Raw genomic sequence first — 16000 nt, 5'->3', positions numbered from 1 at the left:
TTGAAATTCACTAATATTATTAGTTCGTACTTTATTATGCAACTAGCTTTTGCCCGCGGCTCCGCCCGCGTGGAATTCGGTTATCGCGCGCTGTTGTTCCCTCGGGAACTGTGCATTTTTCTGGGATAAAAAGTAGCCTATGTCACTCTCGGGCCCATTAACTATATCTATGCCAAAAATCACGTCGATCCGTCGCTCCGTTACGGCGTGAAAGACGGACAAACATACAAACACACTTTCGCATTTATAATATTATAATTAAATTATGGATTGGGCCCTGCTTGAAAATGCCTAATTATACATCATGCAAACCTTCCTCAAAGTGAATCTATATTTATAGCCCTTGGCTTTCGCCGGAGGGTAATGTTGTATAACCTACTCCCAGAGAAGTTGAAGGAAAAATACTTTACTTGTGCCAATTAGCAATTAGTAACTATGCCAATTATATATAACTAGCTGGTGCCCGCGGCTTCGCCACCGGTGTAGTTTTTTTCGAAAAATTATGGAGGTCGGAGCCCAAGCTCAAACCACTTCTCTCTGTTTGAGAGGCCATAGGACAAAGAAACATCTTTAAAACTTAAGAGTCTGAAATCTAAAACAAAAATCTTCCAAATCAAAATCATTGCCATGTTACGTATTGGCTACGTATGGTATAGGGGATGAATGTAATTTTTGTTTGAAGTTTATTTCCACTGAGTCTCTAAGCTATCTCTGAGCTAAAGCACAAACAAATGAAAAGTGGAGAGTAAACGTCAGCCTCGAAAACAATGTCACTCCTTCCCGTCGTTCCTTCCTCAGTCTATAGTTGAATTACAATGTGAAAAGCGGAAAGTTGTTATATCGCTTAAAAATATGACTCTCAGTTCATGCTATCAGTTTCACTATGTATCGGTGAAAATTTTAAAATACCTAATAAATCGGCAGTAGTAGCAATAATATTTTTTCATATTTTTCTTAGTTTGATAAGATCACTTTTTTAACCGACTTCAAAAAAATGAGGAGATTATTGATAAGGTATTTACTGCGAAGAATACGATAATCGCAACGCTGCAAGATAATAATGCGGCAATACAAGATAGCTCCTGGAATTCTAATGCAATTAGAAGATAGAAAGTTTACTTTCAATTATTGTACAGATAAAATTACTTAAATATGATTGATAAGTAGTTAATCGATGGTTTACTTTTATTTTAATAATCTACTGATATTACGGGTAACTACATTTTGTGCGCGATACCGGCGACCTTGTAGGTGTAACCATATTTGAGTTGTTATTTATTCAACGTTGAGCAAAAGCATAGCCAAAAGCAAACAAAAGTTGCTTTACTGCTTCAGCGCAATCAGAGATGTACCTAATCATCCTAATCATTCTAATGGACATAACTCAATCCATTTTATAAATGTATACAAAATCGTCGTTAAGCCAGCGACATCACTATCAAATTTATATCTATAATGTATGTTTCCAAGTCTATTATTTATTGCCACTCTAAAGTCAAACCGCTTTGGTCTGTTTATATTTGACAGACAGTTTAATTCATCGCCTAATTCGAGGGATAAAATGCTCGCATTTTACGAACCCTCCTAATTAAACAAGTATCAAAAATATATATATCCATATATAGCCAACCATTTAAAAAAATGACTACAGCCGGCAAAAACGCAGAAGCCGGTTTGCTATCGAGTCTGGTCTGGTGTCATTGACCAGGGGCGCTACAACGGAATTCAAAAATCGAAGTTCGTATCATATCATCTCTCTCACTCTCGTGTTAAATCATATTAGCGTGAGCGGGATGGCACGAAATGAAGTTCGAATTATGCACTTCGTAGTAGGGTCTCAGGCAGGCATACTCTAACGCGTGCGAGGGTAACAGAGATAAAGGATCTCTCTTGTACTAATCTTTGTATTCCCTTCACTTCTATACCCATCTCATTATAGAACGTATCCTATTGCAAAATTCAAAAGTCAATAATATTTTTTTTTTGGAATATGTTGTTTGTCTCACATGAGGTATATTTAAATTAAAGCCGTTTATTAAATGTCACACGCAAATGCAGATTCAAAGTGAAAAACGACAAGCGTCTAGTTTTTTTTTATAAGTATAATTTTAGTCCCAATAACGCTTATTTGATATAATCGTTGAATCGTATAAGAACAAATAATATATTTGCAAATTATATAATTATCGTTTTATATAATAATCATTACATCGCATAACATTTAATTTAACATACTTTAATTATAATACATATTTCCTATAATAAACTAATGATATAACGCTAATTTTATCTAAAGTACAATTAGCATAACTATTTTTGATATAATGTATTAAATAAATATAAATAAATATCTGGGACACTTGACACCACGGTGACCACGGCCACTGTAATGTGGTCGAAACGTCGAGGTAAATATTACTCGTGTGTTAGCGTGCTACTCGTAAGTCCCGTTTATGGTATTTTGACTATTTGACGTAGTAACATTGATCATCAAGAGACTCCTTTTAATTGAAAGCATTAATTGGGCTTGATTGCGAATAGTAAACGAGTTTATAGAAGCCAAAGGAATGTATGTAGGTACACTAGACCATAACATTCAAGTGAAAATATCTCATATCTACAAAATACTTATCAGGGCGTGGTATTATTTGTTCATTTAATAATTATACATATATTATATACCTAACTGGAGTCAGTGACAATGCCGCAAATTGTGTGAATAACTAGATCAAACTAATATACGTGACCAGCATATCTAGAACACCTAGATATCACTCGTGTTACAGTGTTTATTGTGTAGGTACATTACGCCGTAGCCATTTTAAATTAAGTACGATAATAACACTAAGTATTCGTAATAAATAATAATTATGCTACTGATAAAAACCAAAAAAGCGTGTTCGTTTCGCAAATAAGACATTGCATACTATCTAGGTATCAGCGTTCTGAAATCCCGAGGAGGATCACCGGTATTTTAACTACTTATTGCACATTATCATGGCTAAATGGACAAAAATAGCACCCAGTAACCATCTCAATACAATCGGGCAACGTCACGGCTCCCAGCGTGCGTCATTTTCACCCCGAATTGATTGAACCATTAAAAATAAATAATTTTATCTTTTTCAAACTACCAATTATTATTTAATACCTTTTTAGACGTTTTGCTTTTGTTGGCATCTGTAAGCGCCGTACTTGGCACTAGCACAGACAGATACAGATATGGACCGAAAAAGTTCGTATTTTCATAAATAAGACCTCTCTCTCATTGAGAGAAATTTCGATATTACTGTAAGTTACAACCAAAGGTCAGAAACGACCGTCTTTTTTATAGGACTTGTGAACGAACATTTGAACTCACAAACAAAATTGTCGTAGAAAGAGAAAGAAATTGATAAACAACAAACCATCAAATAAATCCTTTACAACATTTACGATCACTAATTAGTTTTTATAATAAAAATAGTAAAGGCAAAAATAATACAATTTATTTATCCTTGAACCACATAGCGCACTGCAAAAACGTGTTTTGAATAGGTATTAAGACTTGAAGCCGCGTCAGGTACCTAGTTCGTTACGTTACGACTATAATAATTTACAATATATACCATGTTTAACCGTGAAAATGTGTGCATTTTACCATATTTACCGTAACGCCTTCTATTGATTCATGCGAAAAGCAATGACAATTTTGATTGTGTTTAATATTTACATAATTCCCAGTAGGTAATTACGTTATTCATTAAACAACTGTTTTTTTAATAGAATGTCTTACAACGAGTATGAGATAGCGCCGTGCATTATTTTATTCTTAGTCGTAAGTAACGCATTTAGAGTCGGATTGCCTAGTACAATAACAGTTTAATAGTAGATTAGTGTCGTGGCATGGAAGCCGGCAATTGCCAGCTGGGTATGAGTATTAAACGGACGAGCTCGTCCGTTTAACTAATACGCAGCCAGCAATTGCTAAATTCCAGCCGAGACTAATATAAAGCTTTCTCAAAAATGGTGAAGGAAAAAAACTAAATTAGAATAGACTTTTATGAAATATTAGAATTGCAAATCATTCAATAGTAGATTGTACAACAAGAGCATAAAACGAGCCATTTTAACCGAGATGTTCATATAACCACCCGAGTCGGTACGGCGAGGGTGGATAGACACGTCGAGGGGAAAATGGGTTTAATGCTCGAGTGTAAAACCCTGCTTTTCACTTCGATTGAGAGGAAATGAAACAGCAACAGTGGAAACATTTGTTCACTTACTAGGTAGGTACCTTTAATTTTTATGCTTTGCTATATAATTATAAATGTTTAGCTTTATTGAGTTACTTTCATTGATTTTTAGTTTTACATAAAATAAAAAATATTAAAAAATATATAGTACTTTTTTGTTTGTGGCTGTTGACAGCTTGGTCTTAGACGAAGATTTTACTTTATGTGCTAGAGCATAAAAACTAATTGTACGTCGCCTAGATCTAGCATAAATACCAACTTTATGAGCATGTGAAGTAAAAAATATATTATGACATTTAATTTTATTCCAATATTTTTTTATGCTTTTTTCGCCTTTTTTCGTTTAATAAAACTGCAGATGCATTTTTTCACCAAAAGCACCACAAGCTGCTTCAGACACAATAATAACATAAAAATCGAACCGCCGAAAAAACTGAAAAGCAAAAAATAATACCTTTTTGTTTGACCTTAATCTAGGTACCAGTTTCAAGTCGATGCCTCAGCACGAGCCAGGAGGACTGATAGAAGCCCATCAGCTAGACGACTATAGGTCCTCTCCTCCTGGCTAGTGCTGAGGCACTGACTTCAAACTGGTACCTAGATTACGGAAAAAAACAAAAAAAGTATTATTTTTTGCTTTTCAGTTTTTTCGGCGGTTCAATTTTTTGGTTGTTTTTTTTTATTTTATACTTTTTTCCTACCCTTGGGGTAATTTTTATTTGCAAATTTATATAATACCAACTTCAAGGTATACCCTATCCATTAAAAAAAGAATTATGAAAATCAGACTACTCTGTAAAAAGTTATGCCTGGTCATACAGTACAATCAGTGACTGAACAATCAATCATCCCCTGTTTTCTTGCCCTTAGGGTAGGAATATTTTTTTTCAAATTTAAATGGGACCACTCTCGGGGTATACGCTTTCCAATAAAAAAAGAATCATCTAAATCGGACTACTCTGTAAAAAGTTATGCGTGGTCATACATACAAACCTCCTCCGTTTTTTTTCGTCGGTTGAAAAAAGGTTTTTAATGTTTCAGAAACAATAAAAAAAGTTTTTTAGTTTGAGACTCAACAATAATTGAATTCATATGAGACATTTTTGTCGAGTGTAGGCCGTATCGGCCGGCGAATCAATGGATTTGCCAGCTGGTTTGATATGTTAGTAGTGATATAGGTTACCGTTATACTTAGTAACATGGTCCAATTTACACTTAGTGTTGAGTCTAGTTCTAATAGATACACTTGATAGTCTGCTTGTTTTTTATAAAAATATTTTTTTATCTAGGTGATTGCAACCGGAAATGCAGCTCGCAATATGCTAAGGGCTAAGCAATGCTAATAATGATGAGGTACGTATAGTATGTGTTTCAGTTAAACACGTATTTTTGCACACTTATGTGAATACTTATTCTTATCTTAACTTAACTGTACTTAGGTACAGGCCTAAGTACATTCTAATGCCACACGCTTTTATTAAAAAAAAAACTGTAATCTTGATGAAGTTGACCTTAGATCAATCACCATATAATTATATGCAGCTATTTATCTTAAATAAATAATAATAACAGTCTACAGTCTGTTCAATATAAGAATGGACAGAAGGAAAATAGGTTCTTTATAATGCACGCTTTAGGAAGTCATTTAACAAATTGCATTTTTTTTAGTATACGGTCTAAACTTAATTCTAATTAAAATATCGAAGACGTCAATATTGGTTTCAATTATTCATTAATTAACTGTTGCCCGCGACTCCGTTTACGTAGAATCGTTTATTGCTAACCCGCGGGAACTATGCAATTTTCTGGGATAAAAACTATTCTATGTCCTTCCCCGGGACTTGTACTATCTGTATACCGAATTTCACCTAAATCGGTTCAGCGGTTAAGACGTGAAGTGGTAGCTAACAAACAAACATACAGATTTACAATCTTTCTCAATTATAATGAATATTAGTGAGATTAACCTTGCTTTTTTTTTCATATAATCATTTAAATACAATAAAAACTTTTACTATTTTGTTAAAAACAGAAACGTCTTCCTATAAAATACCTACTCGTAAAGAGGCAGAGGTAAAGAACATTCTGCAAGAAACGGAACGTTTATAATATTGGTGACTCAAGAAATATTGTGTACATTATTTATAGCTATTAATCGCCAGTTTGGATCAAAATGTGATGACCCAATTCATATACGAATAGTTAACCTTTCACAACTAAAGCACTGCACCAAATTTGATGAAATTTGGAATTGAAAAAAGCTTGCGCTTTATAGCAGAAACTAAGAGGAGAATATTTTTAAATAGGGAATGAGTTCACGAAACACAGATATTAAATTATGTATAAATATAAATCGAATTAATATAATGTAGAAAATTACATATATGTAATATTGTGATATTTTGTAAGTACATTACGTATTGATCTACTTACAAAGTAAACAAAATTATGACTTCAATTTATTACTTCTTTTATTCATCATCATCATCATCATCATTACGACTTCACAAAAAATGTTTAGAACCTATTCTTCTGTGACCTTTTAGAGTCCAATGTTATCCTGAATGGACTATAGACACTCGCACGTGAAAAAGGTGAATGAGTGTGTGTAGAAGCGGAGGTAATATTATTTGAGCTCAGCATCAATCGCAAGCGATTATATGATTTCTTTGCGATCTACTGAAGTCGTATGTTTTGTAGTGGATCATCATAATCGTACACTTGATTTATATAAATCACGTGCATGAATGATAATAACTTATCTTTAATTATACATATACCACTAGTGGTTGCTCGCGACATCGTGTTCGTGTTCGTGCGAGCGTGCGTTATATTTGAGTTATATTTCGACTTAGCATGAATTTAGGAGATTTATTCAATATTACCCCTACAATAATTCCTATCCTACAATATTGTGTACAATAAATACTATCTAACATCCAAGACTAAAATTATGCGTTATATTATTAATATGGAATAATGTATATTTCTATTAATTAAAGATTTTCGGAATTAATTCAGTAATTGTCAACAATAACAACACACAATACAATTTTCTCCTACATACAAAAACGCCAAGAAACAAAGTTTACTTTTTTATATTAAGTACGTAGTAGTATCGTTTTTTTTCAATTGCATGAATGATTTTGCTCTTTAAGGTGATTAATAGTTTTGGCTGCATGCCTTGAATGAGTTAGAGATATAGCCATTCTAGCAGGCTATAGGCGTCATCTCTGCAGGGCTACTACGAAACTCGAAGTTCGTGTCGTGCGGTCCCTCTGACACTTATACTGTATAATACGAGAGCGAGAGGGACGGTACGATACGAACTTCGAGTTTCGTAGTAACCCTGCTGGCATACTTCTTGAGCATTGGATGAAGCGATTTACCAACAAAGATACAAAATTCGCTGCAACACACAACATATATTTGTATTGTAACAATGTTACAAGAAAATAGTAGGTATCATACTTAAGAGTAGTCTTTAAGTAACTGTCTCGCTCACGTCTCCTGTTAAAAAACGAAAACCGGTAACCCTGTAATAAATAAAAGAAAACCGGAAAAGCGGCGTTTACTGATTCAAAATGGGTACCTTAAAGTCCATGGTGATGAACTGCGCGCCGAGACTCTCGATCTGCTCGCGCACGGCAGGGCGGGTGTCGAAGGCGCGCACGGCGGCGCCCATGCAGCGCGCCTGGGCAGCCGCCGCCAGCCCCGCCACGCCGCCGCCCACCACCAGCACGCGGCACGGCGGGACGCGCCCCGCCGCCGTCATCTGACCTGCACCGCACATTCATTAAGCCTTTCCTTTACCCGGAACAAAAAAAAGATACCTTACATAAGAAAGGAGTATGGTGAACGATGTGATCTTAAATCCTTGTACCCTTTAACAATATGCTGCAATAACTTGTATGCATAAACACTTCGAGATTAAAATATATTTATATGGAATTTGTAATTAAATAGATTAGTTTAACAGTATTTGTTTCGTACCAGAGAAGAACCGTGGAAAATTGGCCGCGGCCTCGATGACGGCGCGATAGCCGGCGACGTTTGCCATGGAGCTCAGAGCGTCAAACGCCTGCGCTCGACTAATGCGGGGTACGCAGTCCATAGCTGTAACAAATTTCATAATACAATACTTGCGAATGCCAAGATACAGGCATAGTCCAAGCAATTGGTAGTAGTTGTCAAGTCAAACCATACTGTGGTCCTAGGATGCTAAGTTCAGTCTTAGACACGCAGTATTTATCCCTATCAGTTGGCTTGCGATGAGATGGACGCTAAAATGTCGTACGCTAGGGTGTGCCTGAGTAGGTACGCCCTTTAGCAGAGGAAGGTATAGATACTATTTTAGGAGAAATCCAATACTTTAGCCCAAATGTTTCAAGGCAATTCTAAGCAATTTTACCAAAGGTCGGTGGGAGTAGGTATGTATGTGGTTAGACCAGAAGCAATTTGTGTTGCAGCGAATTTACATGAAATATTTTAGTGGGATTGACTGATTTTAGTTTCGCCCTGTCCGTGGTTTCAGTGCTATGCCTCCTAAATTTATAATAAATAATAAATAAATAAATAAATATCATGTAGATAAGAAAGTACAACTTACAAGTAAATTTAGAAAAAATCCCATCTCGTAAAGTGAAGATGATTTATTTTCGCACCTCCTCCAGGGCGTGAGGTGTGTTGTAACCGGAAATATGTAGTCTCGCTGAACGCAGTTGAAGTTACGAACAATAGCAGTAGGTATGTAAAATAAAACAAAAGTTGGGTTAGTTAGTTACACCATTTATAACTCAAGAACGGATAGACAGATTTTGACAAAATTTAGTATGGAGGTAACTGGGACCCATGGGACCTGGGGCTACTTTTTACCCGACTACCCAAAAAATGAGGGTAATGTTTCTTGTGTATTTAATAAACTGTGGGTAGTCCGCTACGTAGTACCATCTCAAGGACATCAACTGTCAAATCGATTAGTTTCAATCATTCCAGATCATTCAATCGATTTTAGTACTATCTCAAAGACATGTAAAATTTCATCAAAATGTGTCCTGCCGTTCATGAATGTTTGTTGTTAATAAATGGTGTAACTAACCCGACTTTGTTTTATTTATATAGATTATCGTAATAAACTATTGAACTTAATATTTATTGTACTCATTTTATGATGTTAATAAAATCCTACATTAAAAGTTTGGCTAAAAGTTAACACGACATTCATTGTCTGTGAGGCTGTCTGTACGAAGTCCGCCAGGTCAGCTACTTACGTATGTAATGTATTGTATACAATATTTTACTTAAGCCAGATACTGTTACACAACCAATTAGTGAAATTGATGAAATTTCCGATTCAATAGAATGCAATATTTAAGCATTAAATAATAGTAACGGAATTCAAAATTATTTAATTACCAAAAGCGTTGATCCTTTTGCTGGCCAATTTCTTAATTAAATCTTGGTTTTGTGCAGGGTACAAGAATGAAATTAAAGTACTCTCATCTCTTATATTTGGCACCTCAGTGTCTATAACTGGACGGACTTTTAGAACAATATCTGGAAGAATAAAAAATATTAAGGCTAAGTAGGCAATTCAAGTAAAATAAATAAACAAAGATACCGTAAGTTACTGAGTGCTTGAAAACATTATAATTTTGAATACCAGTTTGGAATGTATCCTTTGTTTTGGTTATTTTAGCGCCGGCCTCTTCATACGCCTTGTTATTAAAGCTGGCTAAAGCTCCAGCATTCTCCTCTACATTAACCTTAAAACCTTTCTTCACTAATTTACTAACTACAGCTGGTACTATGGCCACCCTAAAAAAAATATGAGGTATTAATTAATATATATTCTTACAAACTAAAGATTACATTACATCACATAAAAATACCTTTATGGGATGCAAGCTAGTCTTTTTATAGCTCCATCGTCATTTAAGTCATATAAATTATAAGTTCAAACATTCTTATGATAACATAATTTTATTAGTTTGAACTAGAACAAAATGCAGTCAGTATTATAAGGTCACAAAATGTAGAAAACAAACAGCAAGAAAAAGAGGAAAAGTATTGGAAAAGGTAATATTATGATGTTGTCTATTGTAGGAAGTAGGTAACCCTATACAGAAAATACTTCTTCATACACAAATTTTTATTCCAAAAAGAAATGGTGTGTGGTAAATAAATGCATTGTATTAGCAAGTAGGTATCTGCAATTAACAAACCTCTTTTCTTCATGCCATATTTCTTTTGGTATGCCAACAGTCAATTGTTTATATGGCACTCCTGGTACTGCTGGTAGAGTGGCAGATGAGCTGAAGTTCCGCAAGTGCCAGGATGGGGTCAGTGGCTTGCATACTCGAAGGATTCTGGTGCAGCCGCCCATTTTAATAACTGGAAACAAAAACAAATAAAACATGGATGGAGTTGATAATTTTGACAACTAGATAGCCTAGTTAGTTTAGTAGCCCTGATTACGAAGCAAGAGATCTAGGGTTGGAGCAGATGATGTTTACATATATCATTCTAATTACAAAAAATTGTGTGAGTATAAAAAAATATGAATGTTTATTATGAACTGATTTTTTAATTGTTTTTACATAAAAACATATGTTTATCTGTAGCCTAGAATCCATATAGCAAAACCTTTCTTAGTTTATTACTATGTAAACTGGAGTAAATTGCCTCATGGTATTTTTATACATATTTATTAAAACATAAATTAGCTACTGTTACCAAATAATCATTATAACTCACATGATTATCAGAAACAAACTATGTATTTTGGAAAATCCTTCTATACAAAAAATCAGTAAGTAAAAATGAAAGTTTATATGGCAAAATAATATATCTGTACAATGCAACCTTAATATAACGAACCTCAAAATAACAACATAACAAATTTTTCGTAATCCCCTTAAATTGTCCATAAGAGTCAATGTAAAATATACCTTTACATTACGATTTTTTTTTCTGAACCACTATAACGAATATTCAACTATCAAAAAAAAGTGTAAATACCTCTAATTAATGAATTTTATCAACTCAAAACCTCTATATAACGTTTTTACCTCGTTATAACAAATTTTAGACCATTCTTACCTCAATATAACAAACCCCAGTTTAACAAATTACTTGATATAACAAATATTTACTTGTTCCCTTCCAATTTGTTATATTGAGGTTGCACTGTATTAACCTTGTGAGACCTACATCAAACTTTGAGTATCAGAATTTGAAAAGTTCATATTCGCTTATGAAATCAATCATAAAGTATGTTGGTCATTACAAGACTAAGATACAAGCTTTTTTTAAATTAGTGTCAACTTTGTTAAGTGGTTCATGGGCCAATCAACTATTTTACCGACACTTTAGGCGTCTCCTGCGTTACCAAAATTGTACTTCCAACAAGATATTTCACGGTTTAATAGGTTGAACTTACGTAGAATGGCATGTATTCATGTACACCATCTATTAAATTACAGAAAAAACATGTTTACTTACAAAAATCTGCAATTGTTTAAAAAATGTCGCAGACAGATTAGTAGTCGGCAGGTGGTAGGACCTTGTGCAAGGTCCGCCCGGATTGCTACCACCATCTTGCTCGCTAATCCTGCCGTGAAACAGCAGTGTTTGCACTGTTGTGTTTCGGCATGGAGAGTAAGACAGCCGGTGAAATTACTGGCACTTGAGGTATCCCATCTTAGGCCTCTAGGTTGACAACGCATCTGCAATACCCCTGGTGTTGCAGATGTTTATGGGCGGTGGTGATCTCTTACCATCAGGAGACCCACTTGCTCGTTTGTCATCCAGTAGGATAAAAAAAAAAGTTGATTGACCCTCATAACACATTAGCCCTACACAGAGAAAAATAGGTCAAAAGAAATCCCCCAGTGTTAGACTAACCATCTAGATATTATTTTTAGCCCCAACTACTACTAACCTGCATTTTTAGTATTTTACAAAGGTATAATTATAAAAAGTAGGTGATACTTATAACTTATTTTAAACTATTGAAAGAAAATGTTAACCTCTATAATTAATTTATTTATTATAAACAGATAATTTATATTCGATTCTATCAAAAATACAGTAACAATCACAATTTTAGGAGCTATTTGCATGTGCTGTGTATACTAAAAGTATTTATTATGAATCTCATGGGAAAATAGTAAAAAACTAGTATCTAAACTTTTTTTTTAGTATGTGCTTACCCATTCAAACCTTAGCCAGTGAAAGCCCAAATAGAACCTTCTCACAATAACTGTCAAAAATGAATAAAGTTATACAGTAAGTAACTATATATAGTTACACTATTATAACTGAACTACAAGTAGATATTTTAATTGCATTTGTAATAATAATCGTAATTCGTTTTGAATTTTTTAATAAGCGTGCAAGCGCGTAAATAATGAATTTTAGAGATTATATACTGTTTAACGAATATTTACGTAGGTTGTAACAATAGGTAGGTACCGAAAAACAAAACAATATGCTTGTAATAATATTTAGCTCACTTGATTAAAAAAGACAGTTGAAATATAGGTAAAAAACAAATGCTCAAGACATAAAAATTAATTCACAAAAAACCGGACGTACACCGGGAAGCGTTGCCTTTGTTAACACACTGCGTGCTAAAAAAAAAGACATCAATTTAAGCCGACACAAACTTGCTTTGTTTGATAAAACGATTATGATTTAATTTCGCCAAAAACACGGTTTAGTTAGTTTTCACTGGAGCTTAACTTTAGCGAATCTAAAAATAACAATCAGTATCAAGCTATTTTTTTAAAGTGGATTAAGACATGTTTATGTGACACTGACCTTTCTGCTGACATAAAAGTTGAAGCTAGCTTACAATAAGCAGTAATTTTATACCCCCTTATGCTTGTTCCACGTTGCTACGCCGATAACCAGAAATCCAAGCCAAGCCAGCGGCAGCCGGCCGATTGCTAAATTCCCGCTTCACTCGCTCGCCTCGCACATCTACTGTGTCGCTACGCTACACGCTACAGCAAAGTTGATTACTAGTGTTGTACATTGAACTCAAAAAGTCCTATCGATTCTCCATCAAGTATCAAGTGCCAATTGATTTTTTATTTATTCTTCGCAATGGATTTTAACTGTCAAAATATAGTTTTTTTTAATACGAGCAAAGAAATAAAGTCGTCAAACAAGTTAAAGTTTAAGATATGGAACCGCCGGTCATTTTACATTTCATGTAATTTTATAGGGTCCCGGAGCCAAAATGGCAAAAACGGAACCCTTATAGTTTCCCCATGTTTCTGTATGTATGTCTGTCTGTCCGTCCGTCCGCAGCTTTACTCAGGGACTATCAATGCTAGAAAGCTGTAATTTTGCACGGATATATATGTAAACTATGCCGACAAAATGGTACAAAAAATTTTTTTTAAAAATATTTTTTTGGTACCTCCCATAGACGTAGTGGGAGTGTTTTTTTTTCTCATCCAACCCTATAGTGTGGGGTATCGTTGGATAGTTCTTTTAAAACCATTAGGGGTTTGCTAAGACGATTCATTGATTTTTTTGCGAAATATTCAACTTTAATATGTAAATTTTCATTATAATCGAGCGTCCCCCCCCCCTCTAAAATCTAAACCGGAGGGTGGAAAATTTTGAAAAAAATCAGGATGGTATTTAAGTATATCACTTTCAAGGAAAACTATAACGACTAAGTTTGTTTGAGAATTATTAGTAGTTTTACTCTTAATAGCAGCCTAAGGTATAAAATATACCTAAACTTGGAATATTTCGTATAAAATACGAAATCCTTAGAAAAATATTATTGATTTTTTTCGTAATGGTTACGGAACCCTGTTTTGGGTGTATCCGACACGCTCTTGGCCGGTTTTTATATGTACGAGTAGAAGAATAGTCCTCCGTTTACTGTAACTACCCCAATTTAATAACAAATTCTTTAATAAATAACACGTAATATACAGGGTGATTGGTTATTGAATACATTCCTTTTAAGGGTAGTACAACTTATTTGCAGCAAAAATGTCATGTGGTACCCTGTCCGAAATATAACTTTCAGTTGAAGAAAAAATTTGTAAAAAATGAATATTACATTATTTCATTATTATTTTCTTATTTTCCGATTAAATTTCAACTATTGTATTTCATGGTAAATAACTAAAAAAGTAACACCAAATGACATTTTCACCAGCAAAAGACTCGCTGGGTCCCAAGGTGCAGGCTCAGCCTAGTTTGGGGTCCGCCGGGCACTGATAATTGTATTTCGTATTTGTTACATAATAAATATTTTTCATTTTTTCAAAAACCGTTAAAAGAGGCGAGGCGAGGTGGAGAAAGTAGTCACTGCTTTGCGGGCAATTAATGAAATAAATAAAAAGTATGACACCCAACGTACAAATTACTGAATAAACTTCTTTCTCCGTAAAAGGAATGTATTCAATAACCAATAATAAAATAAATAAAAATAGAACTAAAACTAACTTACTGTAATCCTAAAAATCTATAATATGTACTAGCTTTTGCCCGCGGCTTCGCACGCGTAAACTATTCGGTCTGGTAGTTGCAATTGAAATTATCGGGATTTTACAAAATTCCCCTGGAAATTTCCAAAATTTATATCGTGGTCTTCATTGAGGTTGTGTTGTGAATAGCTGTACAAAATTCAAGACTCTAAGCCCAGTGCTAAAATTTCAAAATTTTTCCCTATCCAATTCAAATTCAAATCATTTATTTAGTAAATAGGCCGCAATGGGCACTTTTACACGTCATTTTTTAAAATACCAGCGCTTTCGGAAAGACCATCATTGCCAAGAAGAATGCGCCGCAAGAAGCTTGGCAGAAAGTCATTTTTTCAAAATAAAATAATTACAAATAAAATACTTAAAAACTACAGTAAGTATACAACTAAAGAAAAAATTACAAAATAATAATAATAATAATAGACGGATGTATGGGGTCCTTTAGTTACTAAACTATCCCGTTGAAATATCGGAATAAAAAGTAGCCTATGTGTTATTACAGAGGTCCAGCTATCTACATACTAAATTTCATGGCTCAAAGCCCAGCGGTTGTTATTTCAAGATTTTATCCCTAGGTATCCCGTAAAAATATCGGATCAAAAAGTCGCCTATGTTTTATTCCAGACGTCCAACTACCTACATACCAAATTTCATGACTCTAAGCCTAGCGGTTGTTATTTCAAGATTTTATCCCTATCCCGTGGGAATATCGGGATAAAAAGTGTCCTATGTTTTAATCCAAGTTATAAACTAACTTTCCGCCAAATTTCATCCAAATTCGTCCAGCCGTTTAAGCGTGAAGAACATACATACTCACTCACTCACTCACTCACTCCCTCACTCACTCACTCACTCACTCACTCACAAACTTTCACATTTATAATATTAGTAGGATTTACAGATATCACCCAAGTCACTGTTATTGGGCAGGGTGCTCTTAAAAGGCTACCCGAGGTTATCGATTTTTGACAAGTTTTGAATCGTATCCTACTTTTACACTACAGATAGAATTACAAGTCAAACGGCTACCGGTTCTTCAATCTTTTATTTCTATTTTTGTCTACCGCACTTTGAAAAAAAAATGAATAATTCATTTTGTATGATTTTTTTAAACTGTCTAAAAAACACTTATTTCTTATCTCTATTGACGTGAAAGATCTAACATATACGAAATCTACATATTTGGGTTTGTCTTTGACGCCTCTAAAAACGTGTCGAGGGTTTTCATTTGAAACTAATTAACACAAA

At 34.3% G+C, this 16000-nt stretch overlaps 1 protein-coding gene across 2 annotated transcripts in view; it reads right to left on the bottom strand.

Moving 5' to 3' along the window:
• The window catches only part of LOC141428925 (NAD(P) transhydrogenase, mitochondrial-like), a 34798-nt gene extending 21562 nt beyond the window's left edge, over window positions 1-13236 (bottom strand). The window contains exons 1-6 of one of the 2 annotated variants that reach the window (XM_074088998.1): window positions 13059-13236; window positions 10460-10628; window positions 9898-10052; window positions 9651-9791; window positions 8229-8351; window positions 7828-8015 (exon numbers count right to left, since the gene is read on the bottom strand). In XM_074088998.1, the coding sequence (XP_073945099.1) occupies window positions 7828-8015; window positions 8229-8351; window positions 9651-9791; window positions 9898-10052; window positions 10460-10620 (768 nt within the window). In that variant the 5' untranslated portion in view covers window positions 10621-10628; window positions 13059-13236. The remainder of the gene's footprint in view (window positions 1-7827; window positions 8016-8228; window positions 8352-9650; window positions 9792-9897; window positions 10053-10459; window positions 10629-13058) is intronic. The other variant, XM_074089006.1, reaches the window with a different exon arrangement.
• Between the last annotated feature and the right edge of the window lie 2764 nt (window positions 13237-16000).

Source organism: Choristoneura fumiferana, chromosome Z, assembly GCF_025370935.1.
Source record: "Choristoneura fumiferana chromosome Z, NRCan_CFum_1, whole genome shotgun sequence".
Taxonomy (NCBI): domain Eukaryota; kingdom Metazoa; phylum Arthropoda; class Insecta; order Lepidoptera; family Tortricidae; genus Choristoneura; species Choristoneura fumiferana.
Note: the sequence above shows the minus strand (reverse complement) of the source record. Positions and strands in the feature narration are given on the sequence as shown.